Genomic DNA, 24,278 nt, shown 5'->3' on the forward strand with positions numbered 1-24,278 from the left:
AAACAAAAAAATCACTTCCAGTGAATAACATTTTTTGTTTTGCTTATTGATTAAACAACACAGGAATGCATGCAGTTAGAATATTATCATTATAGCGTTTTGACAAAATCAACAACACTGTCCACAACTCGTGGTGCAGAGGGAAAGCTCAGCCACCCCTGGTTGATAAAGTTAATGATGCCATGAAAACCGTCCGCCACATGATGCCAGGTGACGTCCACGCCCAGATCCATCAGCCGCCTGCGGTAAATAATCCCATCATCCCTCAGGACATCATACTCGCAGGTGAGGATGAAGGTGGGCGGGCTCATACGGATGACATCGTCCTCTGCCAATAAGGGTGAGACCTCAGGCTCCAGGCCGCTTTTAATCTTGTGATACAATTCGCCGGAGTATTCCGCGGCTGGCAACTTGGTGTAGCCCCGAGCTAAGCATGCCTCTGGGAGGTTGGAAGGGGAGAGCCACTCATGATAGCATGGCTTGAGCTCCGTGGGGACATGGTTCCCTTCCAGCACGTCCTGGCAGATAGACATGTCCCCATTGAGGTACTGCAGGAAGTAGAATGCCACGCGGCCACGGAACAATATGGGCACAGCGTGGTTTTGCTGGTATGAAGGCAGGTTGAAATCTGCCATCTGCAGAGCTGGGTAAATGAGGACCTGAGCGCAGGGGGACGGCAGATGTCCGTCCTGTTTCTTTGCCAGCCTTTGGCAAAGTGCGGCTGCCAGGTTCGCCCCGGTGCTGTCCCCACCGACTGCCACTCTGCGAGGGTCCACACCAAACTCTGCCTCTGCCACTGACAGGAAGTGACACGTCGCTGCGTCACAATCATCCAGCTGGGCAGGGTACCTGTGCTCAGGGGCTAACCGGTATCTGAACGGAGTGAGAAATGCAGATGGAAGGAGAATTAGTCAAATGCTGGTTGCTTTGCAGACCTAATAGGTTTAAAGTTATGACTTGTTACAAAGTGTAAAGGAAGAGAGAAGTTACCCAACAGACACAACCGTAGTCTCTGTCTCCTTGGCAATTTGCCGGCAGACTTCATCAGCAGTATCTAATAAGGGTAGGCAGAAATATTGTTTGCTGGTAACAACTGATCGCATGGTTCTTTGCAAGTGGCAAATCACACAACATGGAATTAACTTTAACCCTTATTTTTCACACACTACTGTAGATGTACCTTTATTGATTTATTGATAGGGGGCAAATCAGCAGCACAGCAGTTAAGAGTTATAGAGTTACAGATAGTGAAGTAAAGAGTAAGGAAAGAAAGTACTAAAGTATACAGCAATACAAGGCAAGACAAAGTAAACAAGAAGTGCCGTAAAACAGAACAACAGTATACAGTTATACCTATAGGCTATAACTGTCTTGCACTATGCAGAAAAGCTATGCACAAACACAAGGTTACAGTGTAAATACAATGTAATTATCCTGTCCTAAAACAAATAATAAATGTCAAACAGCAATATACAACTACACACACACGCACGCACGCACGCACGCACGCACGCACAAATAATAAAACACACACACAGAGAGAGGTTATATCGCAGCTCAGCTGACCAATCACCACAGCTAAAGTGCCATGGCTGGCTGAACCTGCACCGCAAGCAACTTCGCTGCTTAAGGAACGAGACGCAGTTGCTGCAGATGGTTTTGTAACATTTAAGCGCTACTGTACGGCTATAAGTAGACACTGGAGTTTATCTCATTTCAGCCACAAGAGGAGATCAGAGTTCAGCCAAGTCGTTTTACCTTGTATATAAAATAATCACAGGTAATAATTTGAAATGTTTAGGTAGAGAAAGATCACAAATCCCTACAAAGTAACTTTTGGTAAATAATAAGACCATACGTGTAAGTACAAAGCTGTGTTGTTTCAGAGACACTTATAGATACTTCAGTTTTTCTTTAGCAGCCTCTGCTGGACTCACAGGGTTCTGTCACACGCCATTCAGACTCACAGGGTTCTGTTACACGCCATTCAGACTCACAGGGTTCTGTCACACGCCATTCAGACTCACAGGGTTCTGTCACACGCCATTCAGACTCACAGGGTTCTGTTACACGCCATTCAGACTCACAGGGTTCTGTCACACGCCATTCAGACTCACAGGGTTCTGTCACACGCCATTCAGACTCACAGGGTTCTGTCACACGCCATTCAGACTCACAGGGTTCTGTTACACGCCATTCAGACTCACAGGGTTCTGTCACACGCCATTCAGACTCACAGGGTTCTGTCACACGCCATTCAGACTCACAGGGTTCTGTCACACGCCATTCAGACTCACAGGGTTCTGTCACACGCCATTCAGACTCACAGGGTTCTGTCACACGCCATTCAGCCTCTGCTGGACTCACAGGGTTCTGTCACACGCCATTCAGATGGCCAAGCTCTGCTGGACTCACAGGGTACTGTCACACGCCATTCAGATGGCCAAGCTCTGCTGGACTCACAGGGTTCTGTCACACGCCATTCAGATTGGCCAAGCTCTGCTGGACTCACAGGGTTCTGTCACACGCCATTCAGCCTCTGCTGGACTCACAGGGTTCTGTCACACGCCATTCAGATGGCCAAGCTCTGCTGGCTCGGACAGTTACCAAAATGTATTGTCTACTCTAGAAGTCATATAAAGGATATACACACATCACAGTTTCATATGGGGTAGGTTTGTTTAAAGAGTGCATGATAACTGGCATTAAGCTACTGAATTGGAAGGGTTATCATACCAAAATATAAACTAGAGACGTGTAGGAACACAAAGATACCAGATATTTACGGCCACTTTAGGTGGTACCAATTTGTGAAAATATCAGTATTGGCCCCTGCACTACAGGGTCCTCAACGACGCTGCATCGCAGCCCTAATGTAACTCTAAGCGAAAATTCAATAAGGAATCTCTGTTTTCATCTTCAGCTTGAGAGGTAAGCAGCGCTTCTAGCCAATCTGCAGTCAGCCAATCAGGTGATTGAACTCTAACTTTAACTGGAGCAACCCACCTCCATCCCCAACTACACCTTGTCACAATCGTCTAGTGTTGAGAAGAATGGAGGTTCATTTGCACTGCTGCCAGCGTATATCTATTCTACGTCCGAGCATAGACATGGTAACGCCCCGCCTGCCTCTGATTGGCCTACCGACACTGCCGGCCTTACCAGAGTATCCTCCGAGGTGGAAGATACATGCTGGATAGTCTGCCGCGAGGTTACTCCGTAGTGGGACATAAATAAATAGTACGATAGGCCTATAATACAAGAGAATGACAGCTTGGCACGCGCAACGGTAACTTTTATTTTTGTAGAAGAGGCAAACAAATATTGTTTATGCCGTTGGCCTGTTTATTTGTATACATGTGTAAACTTGAAACATTATTGTACTGTAAAAGGGTCTCTTTTCCCCTGATCTTTATCTTTTTTTAGTATAACAGTATTAGTTTACTATAATTAGATTAATACCTTGATCTTTATCTTTTTTAGTATAATAGTATTAGTTTACTATAATTAGATTGATACACGATAATCAACACTCACACTTTAATTTAGAACACAGCCAAATCAAATCATAGTACATACGTGTTCAATCAATTATTCAATCAAAGCAAACGGCACAAACAATATTAGTTTGCCTCTTCTACAAAAATGAAATGACATGACATGGCTGGCGGCCCGGGCCAACTCCTACAATTCTAAGTGACATTCCTCTCTGGCCTTCGGCTGTCTGGCCTGGCGGAGACAATAACCATGCTGATAACATTATATCACAGAAGTGATAAAACAAGGCAACTGTAGCTCAAACCTGGGTCTCAGGCACAGACTCATAGCACCCTCTATAGGTATCCTAACCCAATAACATGAGCTTATCAGGAACACTGATTAGTCAATCCTGGGTGGTACCAAAACATGAACCTGGAAATGATGCACGTTGTCAGTGCAAAACCTCCAGCAACACCAGGCAAGCAGATAACTACTGTGATACTATATTACTATCACAAACATTTGCTACTCATCTTTTTATCAAAATAAAATGACTGAATTTAATAATAAAAGCAAAACAAGAAAAACACCACTACTGTGTTGTTGCTTTTTGCTGTTTATTCATGCAATAGGCTATGAGCACGTGAAATCTCATCAGAGCCTGCAAACTAATAGGCCTTTATGAAAAACCGCAGTGACAACGCTCGGAAATGTGTCCAGGAAATTGGTATAGGGCCTACCGAATAAATTTGGCATACCGATTGCTCATCATAACAATCTGAGGTGTACAAGTGTCCTGAGAGAAAACAATTTTGTACGGTTAAAGGGATTGCTTTTGAACTTGTACCTAAATTGCCAGTCACCCATCCGCCTCCATGGAAATACATGAGACCTCTTCTCAAGCCGTCAGTGGCCACTGTTGATTCGTACACTCGCACTGGCACCTGAGAAAACCCCAGGTCCTTCACACGCAGGCCAGGGGGAACTGGGTTTATGCGGGTTAGGAATTGAGCCCTGAACCATCGAATGAAGCTGACTTGTTGACATATACCCAGACGTTCCAGGATCCTGCCCTGGGGGGGAGAGAAAACATATGCAGTGGAAAAAGTATTTTATTCATTAATGTATCCATTCATTCACTCATGCTTAGTAAATTAAACGTCTACTGATGCACAAACTTGGATTCATTGGATGTTTCGAGTCTTTCAACAGACACCCTCCTCCAGGTGACCCGACCAAGGCAGATCAGACCCCGGCCTGCTACAGCCCCCACTGTCTCTTGTGAGACTCAGAGACAGAGACAGTCAGTGGGGAAGATGGCTGATGAGATGTTGTGGACATATAGGCCTATAAGGTATAAGTCCTAAACAGTAAAGGTGCTTTTTGGTAATTCTTTTATGGCAGGTTGCAGATGACAGCACTGTGTAGCTAAGAAATATTTTTAATTTATATTTTGACTCTCAACATTAGGAATTGAGTAACTCCCATTTTTACCCTTTTGTCTTAATGTACACGAGGAAAAACAAATGACCTTGTCTCTTTTTGCGACTTGGTCAGACGTGTTTTCTTATCTAAAGTTTCCCTTATCTAAGCTTTATCAGCAGCTAGAGGACGGAACAAGGACAGACCTCTCTGCCACCTAGAGGACGGGAAAAGGACAGACCTCTCTGCCACCGGGCCTGAAAGAAAAGGACAGACCTCTCTGCCACCGGGCCTGAAAGAAAAGGACAGACCTCTCTGCCACCGGGCCTGAAAGAAAAGGACAGACCTCTCTGCCACCGGGCCTGAAAGAAAAGGACAGACCTCTCTGCCACCGGGCCTGAAAGAAAAGGACAGACCTCTCTGCCACCGGGCCTGAAAGAGAAAAGGACAGACCTCTCTGCCACCGGGCCTGAAAGAGAAAAGGACAGACCTCTCTGCCACCGGGCCTGAAAGAAAAGGACAGACCTCTCTGCCACCGGGCCTGAAAGAGCAGAGCCCACTTTTAATAACTCCAGCTTTGTTCCCCCAGCTATTCACCAAGGAATAAGTTAGATGAATTAATTCAAGCGGGAAGAACATGCATTTGACATGCACAAAATAATAAGCATGCAACAATTCCACAGATAGATACTCACCACAATTGCTATTCCAACAAACAGGCCATGAACAATATGCAGTTTCCCACGATTTGCAACCCCACAAGGAATGTCTGAATTCATCATCTCAGAGTACACGAGTCCAATTACCAGAAGGAGGAAGGCTGCGAATAGAGCAGCAAAGCCAATTATTAAAATTGCAATGCTAATGTCCATGGTCTGTCTGGTCTGTTCTGAGGACGTTAAGGCATTGCGAGTTAACTACATGCTTTATCTACCTGCTGCACACGCCTCCCACATTCTGGTGTATGTGTTGTGACCTTGGGCTCTCTTAATGACATGTTTGACTATCCAACAGGCGGGCAAACATTTCCACATTTCATGTAGAAGCAATGAAGCATATATGTATAGTTTATATGTATAGTTTCATTATATAGATATTCCACTGTTATGTTCTTAGCTTACGGTACGCATGTTTCATGATAAATGCTTTTTTATGTGATGTATTCCCATGCTTTTTGTTCTTGCTTAATGTAAATCGCTCTGGATTAAGAGCGTCTGCTAAATGCCTAAATTGAAATTGAAGCATCAATCACTTATTTTCCCAATGAAATCTAAAAGGTTTTGCTATGAAATATTGCAGCAGTTCGTTTTATTGTCCACTACTATTGCTGTTTTTAATTACTCTTATTTAGCCTATTCCCCAGAATGCCCTGCATTGCCTTGCAAATCAGTATGACTGATTTAATGTATTCTGCATTTTAGTATTTACGCCGGTCTGTACTCTGTTCATCCTTTTTCACAGACAATCTACTTCACCCAACCGCACTCAACAAACTATGGAGCAGCGGTGGCCGAACGGTTTGCGGAGCGGTCTTGATACCGGAAGGTCGCCAGTTCGAATCCCCGGACCGGCACGTTAAAATGACCTCCGCTGAAGTGCCCTTGAGCAAGGCATTGAACCCCTACCATGAAATGTTCTATGAGCAGGGTGTGGCTGTAAACAAGCATCTCGAGCTTAGTCCACTTCCCTGGGTAAACAAAGAACTTTGCTTTGCTTACTCAACAAACTAAAGACCGGAATGTTGTGGTATACTGCTGTGAAATTAGTTAAAACCACTGCTGCAGGAGATTTAAATGTCACCCTTGAAGGCTGACTATAGCCTCTGAATTTACACTGTTGATCTGTAGATGGCAGTGATAGCATGCATGAGTGAAAATAAACTGTAGCCTAGTATACTCTGGCATTGGATGTCTTTAGATGTATAGATATCTGGGTACAGGGCCACCGCTACTATCACTGTCAGCATAAATAACGTGCTGTTTTTTTTTGCATAACAAATCATAACCCAATTAATTTCAGTTCAGTTCGAAATCATTTTGGGTTAAACTTCTTCGAATGAAATTCAATTTTGAGTTTAGACTTTTTTTGTTTCAATATAACAAAAAGATGACAGCATCTGGAGCTGTTTTGTTTCAGAGCCTCTAGCAGTCCCCAAGAGCCCCTCTCTGCCTTCTCCGAGTAGCTGAGAACAGCACAAAGCCACCATTGTGAGGCTGCTCTTTAAACCCATCCCAGTTGCTGAAAAGGCACGGTACAAATCACAGGGTCTGGGCCAAAAATCACAGACTGGAATCTTGTCTAAGGTCCATGAATTCACAGGATTTGTTCAGCAGGCTATAGGTATTTCATGCAGATTTCGGTATGTAATTGTCTTCACCAGGCCGAAGGCATGGGGAGAGAGTATGTTTTGCACTCCGTCCGTCCGTCCGTCCGTGTGTCCGTGTGTGTGTCCTTCCGTCTGTGAACAGCTCATCTCCGGCACCGTTAACCCGGTCAATGCCAAATTTTGCACACACACTCCCTGGATTCCAACGATGAACGATGAACCTCTGCCCCAATTTCCAGAACGGCCTGTTATAGCGCCACCAGGAGGCCGCTTTGTGCAAAACAAGTTTTTGGACAGTACACCTACAGATTTTGTCCAAACATCACGCAAATTGGTACACCGTCTCTCTAGAGCCATTCAACGAAACGGGTCTTTCACATTTTCAGACTCCATCCTGATTGGCTAAGATTGGCTTCCAAAGTTCGCAGGAGTGCTCAGTTTCAAACAAAATGCTGCAAATCATGAACACATTGTGTGATTTCCGTGAAATTGTGCACGCACATTCCCACTAGGCCGAGGAGGAAATGCCACATGAACATTTTCAACTCGGCCTCATGGTGGCGCTATAACTGGCCGAAAAGTGTTTTTACCTCTAACTGCACGGATCTGTGGATAACTTTGTATGCCAACTCCCTAGAGGCCAAGGAAAAACTTTTGCCTGGAATTCTTCACATCTGCTCTTTATAGCGCCACCAGGAGGCCGACATATGTAAAACACATTTTCTAATATTACTCCTTCAGATTTTATCCAAATTTCACGCAAATCGGTACACATGCTCTTCATAGTCATGTGATCAAGACGGGTTTGTTTGATTTCTCATAATCCACCCTCATTGGCTACGATTGGCTTCTACACTTTTCAGGAGTAGCCCGCTTTGTACCCGTTTTGTACAAATCGCCACAACTACTCAACGCAGCGTCCGATTGTGGTGAAACTGTGCATGCATATTCCCACTAGGCTTTGAAATGCCACTTGACAGTTTTCAAATCAGCCTCATGGTGGCGCTACAACAGGCCAAGCCGCATCTCGCACACGTTTATATTGCTCCTAAACATTTTGCCAAACATCACACACACTCCTATCCTCCTGGTGGAGACCTGTGCCCAGAAGGGCACTTTTTCTAGTTTGGCCATGATTCTGTTTAGTTAACCTATTTCTCAAACTGCTCTGTCACAAACAAGTCTTAGTGCTTTTTTTATGGTTTTATCCTCGTAGCAGTTTTTTGTATTAACCTGTACTTTCGTTGAACTCAACTGTGAATACAAATTTTAATCAATCAATCAAACACAAAATTGCATGGTTTTATTTGTTGCCTTCCCAACCAACGGCCGGGGTTTAAAAAGTATAGGTTTAGCATTCACATAAAACGCGTTTTCTTATCTATGTTATGATCCATGTTATACGATCCTGCACCTTTGCACCCATTACACCATTTGTGTAGATGTCAATGCCAAAGTGGTCTTAAGAACAGGATGGTGGTGCGAGCCTAAAAAGCAGCATGTATAGCTACTGTAGCCAGCCAGGATACTAGGCAATGTATGCATTCTGGGCTGGCCATTTGACAAGTGCCCGCGCGTGGGTCTGGGTGAGTGCTGTGCATGGGCTAGTAGCCTATAACCAGGGTGATGAATGATTAATAATACTGATTATGAAAGAGAAAGTTTCTCGTTTCCATCCAGGTAAAATTATTTCAGAACAGATTATCATTGCAGAATGTAGCCTGGGTAAGGTTTAAAGATAATGAATCATTTGTGAGACTTGAGACCCACATGGCTTGGTTTAAACACAAAAGTTGCAATCGCACCGATTCTCACTGAGCAGAGCTTAACCTTCTAGAGATGAGACAAGACTTTCAACTGTAGGCACCGTGGGGAGGTGAAGGCGCAGCCACTAGGAGCAGACATCACCCCCACTTAACATGTCAATCAGGATTAAATGCTCATACAAAAACTCCCCTCAGGTCCGACCCGACCGTCCAGGTCCTTTCGCCACCAGAACGAGAAAAGCCATAAAGGAAAGTAGACTTCACTAGACAGAGTATATAGAGGCGGTAACGTTCAGTATAGGAACACAACACCGCGAGCCCAGAGTGAGAGTTTCAGTAGTGCGCTCGATACGGAGAAAGACGCGTCGCCTCGACCTGTTTCATGTTTAGGCTGTAGGTTATTACCAACCAACGACAAGGCGTTATGAGCGATCACTCACTCTCTCTCTCTCCCTTTTTTTTTTCTTTTCTTTTTTTTGAAGAGTCTTGTTGCTTAACATGTCAGCGCTCCACGAAGTGACAGGGCTTTCTTAATGTTTCGCTTGTGGATTATTGGTGAAACGCATAGTAGTGACTGCAAATGATATCGTTCGTATACGGATCATAAAACCCTTAAAACATTTGCATCTCTGTATCCGAGAGTAGGCTATACTCACAAACTTTGCGTAAACAATATTATCGCAGACCAAGAAAGGACCATCCAAGATGGATTTGAGGAGCGTGGGCTGCATGCTTCTTTTCCCTGTTCAGATGATCTATTACATTCTAAAAGCAAGTGTTTGCTCGCTGCTACCCAGCAGACGGAAAGACCTGAGCCAGGACGTGGTGTTGATCACCGGCGGCGGACGGGGCATCGGTCGTTACCTGGCCAAAGAGTTCGCAAAGCAGGGGGCCAAAAAGGTAAGGGTATATACTCTCCCAACACTGCAGACTGCATCGTTGCATGTTTTATTTAATTGAAATGTAATCCTATACTACTAAACGTATAGGCTACAACTTGTTGCACCTTCGATGCAACAGCAATAGACTAAATAATAGTGAATAGAAGTGATTGTAGTTTTGACGTGGTAGTGTGTATAGCTTATGATGGTTACGATGGTTACTGAGCTCTTCTCAAAACATTCAAGTATGCAAACTTGAGGGTTTAATCATATTCAAACAGGGATGTTAAGTAATTGGTCTAATGAGATGGTTGACACTGAATTCTATTCGGTTAATTGGTTCAAGTATTGTACGGCAGTTGGGGTCAGCTGCAGGGCAAGTCTGGAGAGCCTCACTGATACAATCTAGTTAAAGGATTCGACTGACATATCCTGACATGCTTCTGAGTGATGAAACATTTGAATGATGTGAGCAGAAGTGTGGCTTCCACGAAATATTAGGCACGCGCGCGCTGTGTGTGTGTGTGTGTGTGTGTGTGTGTGTGTCTGCGAGTAGCCTATTGTAGTTAAGGTTATGCTACATGTCAGCACATGTGCACAACTTTAAAACACGTCATAAAACTTTGTTCCTGTTTTCCCAGTTTCAATATTGCTCATATAGCCATTTTGGGAAAAGCATGTGCAGATTGTGCACGATTTTACAAACTGTCTTCTGCAGAGTTGGAAGTAGTGGGTTAGATTAAACGGTTGCAGTGTGGCAAATAAAGTGTTTCTGATTCTGAATATTGCAATCTATTACAGGTATAATATAGGCCTACTACAGGTCCCTTTGACAACAACGTTGAAGTTACACAAAACAATGGTTGAAAAGACATGCATATAGTATAAAGCACAACTTAAGTAAAGGTTAATCTTAGATGACAGTAATAAAGCTATTGAAATGTAACAATTGAACTTATAATAATGATTGTGAGCAGGGTAGAGTTAACCAAAAGTAACTAACAAGTTATCACATTATGTAAATGATTGACATGATTGACTAATTGAGATTAATTCAGAGAAAGGCCTATAGAATTGTGCAGGGAAGAGTCAAAACCGAGACCTCAACCTGACCTCTAGATACCCCCCCCCCCCCCCCCCCTTTCACCAAATCGCTTTGCTGTAAATAGCCAATCTACAAACTCGCAATAATTTTTCATGTTCACTCCAGAATAAGGATATTAGGGTTCATGTGAGTAAACGAGGATCAGAGGTTTACAACATGACATCATAATCATGAATAATAATGTTTTTATTTTATTTCATTTTTGTAGCCAGTAATATTGCCAAACACAATTCTGCCAACAAAGGAGCTTGGCCTGCTCTAGACTAGAGGACTACCCCACCCAGCTAAACCATGCACTCTGAGAACTTATAAATAGACCAGACTCCCCCTCCCCTCCCCAACAGGGAACAGGCACTTGGGCTTGAAATGCTTCAGTGACTACATTGATAGGTCCTACTGGTCAAACAAACAGTTGTTGACTGTTCTCGTCAACATTTCAGGCTAGGCCATTTTCTACCATGCTACCAGGCAACATAGTATGTGCATGATCGGTCACTGCTATCCTATTAGGTTAAATGGGCCAATTCCAACGATTACGGTTCGATACCACACAAGCTAGTGGAACTGGCTCTGAGCAAAGTACCACGTCCCAGAGAAGATCCAAAACCTCAGCCTTGACTATTATAACAACTTTGATCTTACGGCGTCCTCTGAGACTTCAACATCAGAGTGGCATCGTCTAAAGAAGTCTATCTATACCGGCTACAAACATCTCTGTGTCCCCGTTTGCACTTGCTTGTGAAGTCTGCGGAAGTGGAGTGTTAGAGGTCCAATGTCCAGATCTGGCAACCTGCAATATACAGCTAATTACAGTACATGGGCTAGAATGAGCTTCAAGCCTGAACAATCTGCCTTGTCTCCTCTGGCTGCTACTGATCCATGAAACACACTCACCCTCATGGAGGGCTTTAAAAAGGAATATTGGCCAGTTCCTGCGCAGGTGGCTGGGCCTGCCACAGAGCCTGAAGCAGCATTGCACTCTGGGTAAAGAGGGGAGATGCATGCAGCATGGCGTACTGTAGTTCGCTATCTGGACGCAAGTCCGGACCCGGCCGGGTCACCCGGGTGAGGGTGTCTGATGTATAAGGCCTGAAACGCTCCATGACCCCCCGCTTACATCACTGACGATGTGTCCAGGTTGCACCACAAGGCCTGAAACGCTCCATGAGCCCCCGCTTACATCACTGACGATGTGTCCAGGTTGCACCACAAGGCCTGAAACGCTCCATGAGCCCCTGCTTACATCATGACGATGTGTCCAGGTTGCACCACAAGGTGACGATGTGTCCAGGTTGCACCACAAGGTGCATCAAAGTACAAGTACAGTATTATAAGCTGTATGTTATAGAGAACATCATTCCCACCGTTCGTTGTATGCAATGAGCTGCAAAATGGACTGCTACAGGTTGTCATTTTCTATGTGTGTTGGACACTGCACTGTGTCTGCAATGCTCTTTTTAAGGATAAATCTTAGCAGGTGAATCCGGTGCCAAAACAAATAAAAAAAACCTGTGAAACACTAACTGCCTTCCGCGACCTTTCAATACCAGCTCCTCGGGGGGAACAAGCGAGAGGAAACCTGTGGGTTTTAAAAGCTATACTTTGCAGCTGCGCAACAAAGGATGTCACCAGGCTTTTCAGCAGCCCCATTGTTGGGTATTATCAAGGTGTGAAGGCTTTGAAAACAACACCTGTGGTAGTGTGCCTGACAATTACTCCCCTCCTAAAGGGACTCTAAAAAGAAATAGGACATTCTTTATGGGAAGCACTAACCTCTAAGAATGAGAGTTCAACCCCAGTTTGAGCCCTCGTTCTTTGTGACTGGCAGCCGGAATTTCCTCTCTCTCTCTCTCTCTCTCTCTCTCTCTCTCCTGACATTGGTGTTTTTCACGGTATGGGGAGGACTAACTGCATAGAAAGAATCCCAGTGAGATGGAGAGCAGGGTGTGTGTGTGTGTGTGTGTGTGTGACTGCGTGTGTGTTTGTGTGCGTGCGTGTATGTGTGTGTGTGACTGTGTGGGCGGGGGGGGGGGGGGTGCTTCTGGTGTGCTGTTAAGGGAACCGTTACACAACGGAGCACTGAGACAATAAACCACAGCGAGCGAGCGTTTACAAAGAGGCAGCATCCAAGTTCAGAACACAGGGAGAGAGACAGGCTTTAGTTCAGAGCACAGGGAGACAGGCTTTAAAGTTCAGAGCACAGAGAGAGACAGGCTTTAAGTTCAGAACACAGGGAGACAGGCTTTAAGTTCAGAACACAGGGAGACAGGCTTTAAGTTCAGAACACAGGGAGAGACAGGCTTTAAGTTCAGAACACAGGGAGACAGGCTTTAAGTTCAGAACACAGGGAGACAGGCTTTAAAGTTCAGAACACAGAGAGAGACAGGCTTTAAAGTTCAGAGCACAGAGAGAGACAGGCTTTAAGTTCAGAACACAGGGAGACAGGCTTTAAGTTCAGAACACAGGGAGAGACAGGCTTTAAAGTTCAGAACACAGGGAGACAGGCTTTAAGTTCAGAACACAGGGAGAGACAGGCTTCAGAGCACAGAGAGAGACAGGCTTTCAGGGACTGTTCAGAGCACAGGGAGAGAGACAGGCTTTAAGGGACTGTTCAGAGCACAGGGAGAGACAGGCTTTCAGGGACTGTTCAGAGCACAGGGAGAGAGACAGGCTTTCAGGGACTGTTCAGAGCACAGAGAGAGAGACAGGCTTTCAGGGACCGTTCAGAGCACAGGGAGAGACAGGCTTTCAGGGACTGTTCAGAGCACAGGGAGAGACAGGCTTTCAGGGACTGTTCCAGTGAACGGTTCACAACTTTAAATGGCATATTCACACAAAAGGCTGATCCCCCAAAGCTCCTTTCCACTCCGAGCGTATTTACTTAACGAGAACTCTAGAACAGCTTTGTGGTGAAAATCATTGTGATCATAATGTTTTTTATTCTCCACATATAAAAAAAAACCTGGAAACTAGAAGGACGAAGGGAAGCTAACCAGGCCACTGACGACAGGCAGTGCATGCACGTGTGTGTGTGTGTGTGCGTGTGTGCGTGCGTGTGTGCGTGCGTGCGAGTGTGTGTGTGTGTGTGTGTGCGCGCGCGAGCGAGAGAGAGAGAGAGAGTGGGTGAGTGTGTTGTTGGGCTGTAGGCGGGAAGCACACTGCTCCCAGCTGGGTATTGCCCTGCAACTGACCCTGCTGTCTCCGCAGTAATTAGACAGCGGCAGGCGACTGCCTCCTGAACTCCTCCTGCCCCCTCTGTGTGAGCCCCCCCCCCCCTCCCCCCCACACACACACACTCTCTGCTGGTCCATACAATGGGTGTGAAACGGAGGGCTCATACCCACCCAGCTTACTTTCAGAGATGTGTGCTGTGACTGTTGCACATGCAAAAATAACCCTCCACGCATCAGCTGCTGTCGTAGATCGTTCTATTGTCTTGTATGTCTTATCTCTTATGTGACTGTTTAGCATCGATTTCGTGTTTACTCTGATTTTGCACTGGATAGTTTTCTGGATAGTTGCTTGTAATTGTAATTATTGTTCATTTTTAATAATTTAGATAGATAAATTGATTCACACACCTGAACATTTGATGTTAGGGAGGGAGAAAGTATATGGGCAGGATTTTTTCCTGTTAGCGGGCAATGTCACCTCTCATTCCCTCACAAGTAGATATTTATTCATTTTCTCTTAATTTATTTTCTCTACAGAGGAATCAAATCAAATCAACTTTTATTTGGGGGAATTCTGCCGACCTGGAGCACTGGCAGATATATGGGCCAAATGTGACCACATTAAGCTAGCTACAAAGGAGTATAGTAGTAACAACCGGTAGGTGATTACCAAGGGCCCTCAGTTCTCTATCTTTAATAAAAATAGCGTCTGATAGCAGTTTGATACTAATGACAGTTTACATCATTGGAAACAAGGCAGGCGTGTTGACAGAAGTGGTTTTGAGCCCCCCTTGAGACACCCGAGCAAAGTGGAAGCCAAGCGAATGTGTGCCACCTGCCCACGCACTCGATGGACGCTTTGTCCACTAAGCGCCTCCCAAGTTGCATACCGATAGGGTGGGAAATCAGCTATAATGTATTTTCAAATTGCTTAATAGTACTTGACAATGAAAGTAAATTAAACTACATGTTGGGTGGGGGAAGTAAAGCAAAGCAAAGTTCTTTGTTTACCCAGGGAAGTGGACTAAGCTCGAGATGCTTGTTTACAGCCACACCCTGCTCATAGAACATTTCAATGCCTTGCTCAAGGGCACTTCAGCGGTGGTAATTTTAACGCGCCGGTCCGGGGATTCGAACTGACGACCTTCCGGTATCAAGACCGCTCCGCAAACCGTTCGGCCACCGCTGCCCATGGGAATCAGTTATAATCTATGTGCAAACTGCCCATAGTTTTGGCAATGAAAGAAAATGTTCATATGAAATGTGGCACCGCTCCCCATGGTCGTTCTAAATTTGAAATCAATCAATCTTAAGCAACTACATGGTCTAAAATTAGATGTCCCCGGCACCAGGGTGGTGAAACTGCATGCCGTATGTATGCTGTGCTACAGGTGTGTAGCCCCCCCGCCTTCTCTTATTTGTTGATCTTTAGAACAGGGCTTCTTAAACTGTTTCTCAAGGACACTGTCAAGACTTTGGTTGTTTGTGATTAGTATTTTATTGGTTGTTTTTCTCCCCACATCACAGCACCAAGATTCATCGAGATTTTGCAAAAATCGCACGATATGAAGTGATGTGCCGTGAAGCTTGTTTATATGCTATTTTTGAATAGCCAACGTATAAAATATGGATAGAGGGGTTAAAATGTTTGTGATGCTTTATTTACACATTTGGCTGGGGACCCCCTGGAATCCCCTCAAGGACCGCTGGGGGTCCCCGGGTCCCACTTTGAGAACCACTGCTTTAAAACCTCATTAGGTGTGCAATCAGTTAAAGCAATCACTGGCTTATCAGTGATAATCAGGGGCCTTATATGCAAGGTCAATAGACTTAGTGCCGGCAGACAGAAGAAACACCAAATAAAACACACACAATTAACATTATTCAATTAAATGCCACTGTGAATCAAGGCCATTAGAAGCTGTGTTTTTTAATGGTTTCTGTCCTGATAGCAATTTGTTTCCGAACATTGTTTGTTCTGAAGTGTGTGTGTGTGTGTGTGTGTGTGTGTGTGTGTGTGTGTGTGTGTGTGTGTGTGTGTGTGTGTGTGTGTGTGTGTGTGTGTGTGTGTGTGTGTGTGTGTGTGTGTGTGTGTGTGTGTGTGTGCAGCGCGTGCGTGCGTGCGTGTGCAGCGCGTGCGTGCGTGCGTGCATGTGCAGCGCGTGCGTGCGTGCGTGCGTGTGCAGCGCGTGCGTGTTGTGAATTGTGATGGGTGATAAACCTAGCAAATTAAATAACAAGTAACAGAAGAGCACAGTTTGAGTGCCACTATTTAATGAGAAGTGTCAGCTTTGTTTGCAGGCGTGAATCCTATTAAAGGCTTTGGGTTATTTGTCAAGAACTGTCCGTCTTCACTGATTACTCAAATGCGCTGGCTTGCAAATGAAGCAAACAAAAAGCACAATGAAATGAGGACAGGAGGTCCTGGAGGGAGGGTGTTGGGCAAACCTATAGCACTGGCTCTGATAAGGATGTGGAGAATGTGTCCCATAAGGTACGTGATGATTTTCCCCACCCATTAACCCGTTTAGGCCTGACATCGAAATTTAAAAAATGTCCTGACAGTTTTCTGAAAAACCTTATGTTTCTGTATCAGTGGTGCTCAATATTTCATGTCAAGGACCCCAAAAATTATATGTAATATGCCTCCACCCCCCCCCCCCATCTGAAAATATGTTGTTCCAGGGACCTCCCCAGAAGGAAAGATTTGAGTTAAAATGTTCACTCTGTAATAATATATATTGAAAGATTTGAGGCACATTTTCACGATTTTTCTAAAATAGCAGACCTACAAGTTCATAGCAGATATGAGCTTGTAGGTCAGCTATTTTCCAATAGCTAAAGTATAACATAATGCTTTAAAACACCAAAAGGGGTTAATGAACCCTAAAGACCTCAAAGTTATGTTTATATGACTTAAGGAATTTTGCTAACCTTCTCATTTGATAACTACAAGCTTTTGAACCACTTGAACCCTATAGTGTCCCTAATCTGGGAATTTGGAAATAGGCGAACATCCGGGAACGTATCCATGCATTGTGTGTTAGGTGTGAATTGGTTGATCGGCTAATATGTCGGCGAAGAGATTTGGTGTAGAGGGAAAAATAATGGGGCCAAGTAAAGTACAGACTCCCCGGGGAACCCCAGTAAACTAGTGTTTGTGACGTGTCTAAAGGACCACACTGGTGGTCTGGCAGGTAGCTAAGCCCATTTTATTTATTTATTTGACAGGGACAAAGCTCATTAATCAACATGTCAGTTTTCACCTCAATGTAAATGGGCCAGAGTTAGCCAAAGCTAATTTCCATCTGTAGTCCCTGGGCAGGCTCTTAAAAAATGAATGATACAAGAAAGACAGTGTATAGTGTGCCAGCACACAACACCATGCGTTGATTCCATGTGTGCATATGTGCTAGCACCCAACACTGTCCATACAAAAACATAATACAACAGATAAAAGAAAGACAGAGTGTATAGTGTGCCAGCACACAACACCATGCGTTGATGCCATGTGTGCATATGTGCTAGCACCCAACACTATGTCCATACAAAAACACAATACAATACAGTACACTACAGGAACAGGTCAACATGGTACAGGGGACAGAACAACTGCATAGTGAACTTCATTGACCTCATCTCACGGTGAGATAGGTAGTCCATCACACAACATGTAATTGTGGCAGGACTTATCGTTACTGTAATGTTACTGAGTTCAAAACATTCACTTTGAAAGAATATATATTCAAAGATTTGCGCCACATTTTTACGATTTAAAACAAATAGCAGACCTACAAGTTAATAGCGCGGCACTCGGTGCCGCGCTATGAGCTTGTAGATCTGCTATTTTTCAATAGCTAAAGCATAAAATAATGCTTTAAAACACCAACAGGGGTTCCCGCCCCAAAATGGGTTAACGTATCTTAACCCAATCCAAGCCATCCACGAGATATCTCGAGGAAAGCTATTATTACCATCTGGGCCATCCACGAGAATCACGAGATTTGATAAAAAAAATATAAACAAATATTATTGGTACCTGGTATTATTGCTAGCCTCCACAGGCCGCCCGTTGTAGAAACAGCCTACATGATAAACCGCGGTACACGTGCACGCGTATGGGGTTATTAGTGGTATTTCTGATCAAAATGGGATAAAGTACCATGTTTGGGACCTTATGAAACATTAATCCGAGCTCGCGCTAAGGAAATTAGCATACTTAACATGCCCCTTAATGCATGATATTTTAATAAGAATACAGCCATGGGCATTTTGGATACACAAAACGGTTTGTATACTAGTTCAAAGACATGATCAAAGATAAGATAACCTTTATTGATCCCGGAGGGACATTTAAGTGTCATAGCCGCAAAAACATTAGAGTGAAACGCAGGTAAACAAATACAAATGAATAAAAACGAATTAAAAAATAAAAGAAAAAAATATAGGCCCCAGATGTGTTTTGGTTTTTATTTATTTGAGAACAGAAGCTCTAGGTCCAAAAATCCTGATGAATATTGTTTGTGAGTTTACTTCCTTGAAAATACATTCATCCGTTTCCCAATGAGTGCAATAACTCATTGCAAACACAAAAATATCACAATTAGCAGCAGCTGGATATACAGTTCAAGTGCACAAATGAACATTAATTTAATACAATAAGTGTGAGGTAAAGGCTGCCCCATGTGCTCACAAATACACACTCTCTCGCACGCACGCACGCACGCACGCACGCACGCACGCACGCACGCGCGCGCGCACACACACACACACACACACACACACACACACGCGCACACATGCACACACACACTATGGATCACTTTCCAGAGGACTTTCTGCTCAAATATTAACCTTGGTCACGGGCGACCAGCCAAACCCCACACTGGCCCCCTCAGCACTTCACACACGCACTGTTTTCAGACTCCCTGACCAGAAATGACGGGGCTCATCTGCCCAACCGGCCGTGTAATCTCTTTGAGAATGTGTGTTTGAGAGATGAGGAGGGCTCACCCCCTGATTTCATTACCTTTCCCTGACCCCAAAGACTGACAGATCTAATTGCCCAATCAGTAGCCCCCCCCACCTCCGTCCAACCCCATGTTCTCTGCTCAAATGACCGGCCTTCATTTAGTCTCTGGGGCAGATGAAGAGACAGTTCATTTAGTCTCTGGGGCAGATGAAGAGACAGTTCATTTAGTCTCTGGGGCAGATGAAGAGACAGTTCATTTAGTCTCTGGGGCAGATGAAGAGACAGTTAATTTAGTCTCTGGGGCAGATGAAGAGACAGTTAATTTAGTCTCTGGGGCAGATGAAGAGACAGTTCATTTAGTCTCTGGGGCAGATGAAGAGACAGTTCATTTAGTCTCTGGGGCAGACGAAGAGACAGTTAATTTAGTCTCTGGGGCAGATGAAGAGACAGTTCATTTAGTCTCTGGGGCAGATGAAGAGACAGTTCATTTAGTCTCTGGGGCAGATGAAGAGACAGTTCATTTAGTCTCTGGGGCAGACGAAGAGACAGTTCATTTAGTCTCTGGGGCAGACGAAGAGACAGTTAATTTAGTCTCTGGGGCAGATGAAGAGACAGTTAATTTAGTCTCTGGGGCAGACGAAGAGACAGTTAATTTAGTCTCTGGGGCAGATGAAGAGACAGTTCATTCACACAACAACCCCTCATCCCCCAGCCTCCTTTAATCTTCCCCCGAAAACTATTTGTAGGACTGAAAATGGCCTCTCTGTTCTCCGAATGAAAAGAGCATTTCTACCCAAAGATCTCCCCCGCTCTTAGACCCGGTCCCAATGACAGATAAATGAAAATGACCCAAAACATATGCAATGGCAAGAGCTGCTGAAACAACTGAAACAAAGTTGCGTGTGTGTGCGTGCGTGCGTGCGTGCGTGCGTGCGTGCGTGCGTGCATGAATCGTTTCTTGTGTAGCCCAGCAGCTCACATGGAATTGGTGTAAAACTGCTCTGTATGCTTTGCTTTCCGTCAGCATTAAACTTTGACAATGCTTTTCTTTTCTTCATGGATAGGTGATCCTGTGGGGCCGCACGGAAAGGTGCCTCAAAGAGACAGCCGAGGAGATATCGCTCTCTGGAACAGAGTGCCATTACTTCATGTGTGATGTGGCCAATCGAGAAGAAGTATACAGGCAAGCAATGGTGGTTCGGGAAAAGGTACGTTAGCTCGAAGTCAGTCAAGTAAAGATGTTTGTGCACAAACAGAGAGATGTCACTTTGAGTTGTGAGGGCTTCTCGCTACAGTGTATTTTCATCCCTTTTCCCCTCTAGGCATTGAGCTCAGAGCTGCCTGTCTCCCATCTGGCATATAGATTACAGTGCAATTGAAATGTTTCCATAAATGCAGTAGGATATTGCTGTCAAATCTGGTGCACCGTCCATAGCGTCATTATCTGGTGAAAGAGAAGAGATAGTGGCAGTGGCGTGCACAGATAGACACTAGGGCAGGGCTACTCAACTTTGGATGGCCCAGGGGCCACTCAGCAAAATGCCAGAAGTCCAAGGGCCGCAAGCCCAGGGGTGAAAGTGGCTTTCATTTCTTACAGGATCTCCCAGAAATTTCATTCTGCGGCGACACCAGGACGCGCCGCGAAGTGGCGCGGCCAAAAAAATTTTGGGGTTTCTAACCCCACAGTACCCCTGAAATGCATAGAAAACTGCTTTTTTTTGGCACAGCCAATAAAAAAATTGGGGGTTCAAACCCCACAGTACCCCTGAAATGCATAGAAAACTGCTTTTTTTTGGCACAGCCAATAAAAAAATTGGGGGTTCAAACCCCACAGTACCCCTGAAATGCATAGAAAACTGCTTTTTTTTGGCACAGCCAATAAAAGAATTGGGGGTTCAAGGAATAATTAATGATGAAATGAAGTTACAAAATGAGGCTTTTATTCACAGCATGTGAAGATAACATGAACATATTACTGTTGCAAATATCAGAGGTAGGTTAGAGGCCAATACTACTGAAATAAAGCCTGGTACAAATACCAACATGTACCTAAATTACAGAAACAACTGTAACAACAACTTGTTCCTACTTTTTTTTGTTTCAGGCTCTGTGGATATAAGGCTCTCTGGACATAAATACAATATTCCAAGTCAAGAAACAGGCTTCATTCACCAAATGTGAATAGTAACAGTGCAATAGTAACAGTGCAATAAGGCAAAAATACTTATTAATTAAATATAGGCCTGTAGGCTACTTGAAATTAAATGAGGCAGTTCTTCTTTTTGGAAAAATAAAATAAAATACAAGTCTTGTTTAAAACAAGCCAAAAATAGTTTCTGAAAGGGTTCATGAAAAACATCTGACTTCAGCTTGCTTGACAGGCTGTTATAATTGGTCCAGACCTGTAAATACAGTAAAAGACAAACACAGAGAATCATGAATATCTTTCAATGACATTCAGTCACACTTTACTTAAATTCACTCACATGGAAATTAAAACGAATATTTTCAAAAATCAGCTACTGTAAATCAGGTTTGATTTTGGCTAAATATATTAAAGAGGAGGCAGGAGAGAGACGACATCGGGGACAGTAAACAGCAAACACAACTACGTGACACGAGAGAGACAGGGCAGGGAGAGAGAGAGGGAGGGGGAGAGAGAGAAAGAGGGAGGGAGGGAGGGGGGAGAGAGAGAGAGAGGGGGGGGGGAGAGAGAGAGAGAGAGGGGGGGGGGGGGGAGTGACCGGGAGGGAGGGATGGAAAGAGAGAGAGAGAGGCAGGGATGGAACGAGAGAGAGGGCGAGATAATTACTTACTTAATGTGAGACTTGAGTCTGCATTTTCGCCACTAATCGTCTCAGGTCTGGCTCGTATGCAGAGGTTGCTGTGCGCAGACAGTCGTGGAGGTGCTTGTCACTGAGAGCGTTGCGCTGTTTCGACTTGATAATTCCCATAGTAGAGAATGCACTTTCACACACATAGGTTGAGCCGAAACACGTCAAGATCTTCTTTGCACAAAGAGTGATGGTGCTGTATGACTCGCCAGGCACATAGCGCATCCAGGAAATCCACCATTGATTGCTCATTATGTTTCTGCTTCAAAGCGTTATTGTTTTTCAATTCAATCAGTTCCTCTTCAAATCTTTCCCTTGTAACGCCAAACTTGTCACACTGCTGTGAAACTTCCCTCACGTCAGCGCTGTATGGGTTCTCTACCATGCGAATCACTGGCATGATTTCTTTTAGGTCAGTGAAACGATTTGCAAACTCCGTAGCAAGCGCATCGAGGTATGCGACACATACAGGTATGGTTGGTGGAAATGACACACTGTAATTGCGCAGCTGACTGACTTGTGAGCGTAACATTGGGAAGTGCTCGAAATCAGAGTCGACAATCTGAGCTTGATAAAGTGAAAGCTTCTCTCTGAAGGCTGAAACATCATTCACTAACACAGGCAGCACTTTGTCATTTCCTTGAAGCTTCAAATTGAGGGAATTTAAGTGCTTGGTTATGTCCGCCAGAAAAGCCACTTGTAGTGCGAATTGCTCATCGCTGACATAATACAGATCACTCTGTTTCTTCTGTGTAATAAACTCTCGAATCACAGGCAGCAAGTCCATAAACTTCTCCAGTACGATGCCTCTGCTCAGCCACCGGACTTCAGCATGCAATGAGAGGTCTTGATATTGTGTGTCGTATTCTTCAACCAGTGTGCGGAATTGTCGGTGCTTAAGTGCATGGGCTCTAATGTAGTTTACAACTTTCACGACTTTACCCATCGTTGTTTTCAGTTCATCACCACCCCTCAGTTTGCAGCAGAGCTGCTCTTGGTGAATAATACAGTGGTAGGAAAGGAAGTTAGGGACTCCAGGTTCTTTTCTCATTAATGCAACAAGCCCTTTCTCACGCCCAACCATAGATGGTGCGCCATCTGTAGTAACTGACACCAGTTTTCCCAAATCAATCTCTCTCCCTGGCCCTCGGAAAAAGTCCATGATTGTCAAACACACGTCCTCTCCTCTTGTCTGACCAGTTAATGGCAGAAGTGCCAGAAGTTCCTCCCTGAAACAAGTGCCATTAAAAAAACGTACCCAAATCATGAGCTGTGCTGTGTCTGACACGTCAGTAGACTCATCTATGGCCAAGCTGAAATGGTTTGATTTCTTGAGATCTTCTATCATTTTCAAAAACAAATCATCAGAAATGTTTTCCACACGTCGGCAGAGGGTCGAGTCAGACAGTTGCAGTTTGGATATCTGTCTGATGATAGCATCCTTATTTTTAAAATCGGCAAACAGTGACTCACTCGCGTCCAGCCAACATGTTTTAATGAGCTCTCCTTCAGTGAAAGGTCTTTTGCTTCTCGCCACATTCCACGCCACTTTGTATGACGCCTCTGTAATTCTGTCACTCTCTTTACAGCTGACTCTCAGCGTGTTTTGTTGCCCACGTAAGGCTGCAATAAGTGAGCGTATTTTATCCTTTCTTATGTTGGTACCTGGTGGGTATTCGCCACCGAAATCCCCGTGAAGTGTGGTATGGTGACGCTTAATATTGTCACGTTTTGCGACTGCAATTGGCCTCTGACAAAGGAGACACACTGGCTTGTTGTTTATTTCCACGAATGCAAACTCTTCTTCCCACTTCTCCTGAAACACTCTGTGCTCATCTGCTAGTTTTCGTTTCGCCATGTTGCTGCAGCCTGTTTACATGCAGCCTGTTTTGTTTGCGCGCCCTGTGACTTGTTGTGCACTCACTTCCTCGTATGACGGCGCTGCGTGCCGAACGCGAGCCGATCTACAAATTATCAACGCGTTGTGGATACACTACTTGTGGACTTGTAGATCGACCACTTTTTGTCAGGTAGAGTAGAACAGCTCAATAGCTTACACATGATCGCCCTCTTGTGGTTAGAAACGCTAGAAATATTTTTTCTACATGCAAAAATCTTTGTATTGGCATTATCATGACGGGCCGCACAGATCTGTTGGTCGGGCCGCATGCGGCCCGCGGGCCGCGGGTTGAGTAGCGCTGCACTAGGGGGTGCTAGAGCACCCCCTGCCCTTTTGGCAATGTGCCCTTTTGAAAAAAAAAGAAAAAAAAAACTTTTTTTTTCCTTCTTTTTTTTGATTTTTCAAAAATAGCAGACCTA

The 24,278-nt window shown here is 44.5% G+C and overlaps 2 protein-coding genes across 2 annotated transcripts in view; one reads left to right on the forward strand and one right to left on the reverse strand.

The window, feature by feature from the left end:
• Positions 1–89: 89 nt before the first annotated feature.
• aadacl4 (arylacetamide deacetylase-like 4) lies at positions 90–5,774 on the reverse strand (the record flags this gene model as incomplete). The annotated part of the gene is made up of 4 exons (XM_079509880.1): positions 90–873; positions 991–1,054; positions 4,328–4,553; positions 5,598–5,774. 4 exons carry the CDS (start codon positions 5,772–5,774, stop codon positions 90–92), a joined length of 1,251 nt encoding a protein of 416 aa, XP_079366006.1.
• A 3,338-nt stretch (positions 5,775–9,112) lies between these two features.
• Positions 9,113–24,278, forward strand: part of dhrs3b (dehydrogenase/reductase (SDR family) member 3b) — a 19,518-nt gene continuing 4,352 nt past the window's right edge. The window contains exons 1-2 of the mRNA XM_079510566.1: positions 9,113–9,894; positions 20,190–20,333. Coding sequence (XP_079366692.1) covers positions 9,700–9,894; positions 20,190–20,333 — 339 coding nt within the window. The 5' untranslated portion in view covers positions 9,113–9,699. The remainder of the gene's footprint in view (positions 9,895–20,189; positions 20,334–24,278) is intronic.

This window comes from Electrona antarctica (assembly GCF_951216825.1).
Source record: "Electrona antarctica genome assembly, chromosome: 9".
Lineage (NCBI taxonomy): Eukaryota > Metazoa > Chordata > Actinopteri > Myctophiformes > Myctophidae > Electrona > Electrona antarctica.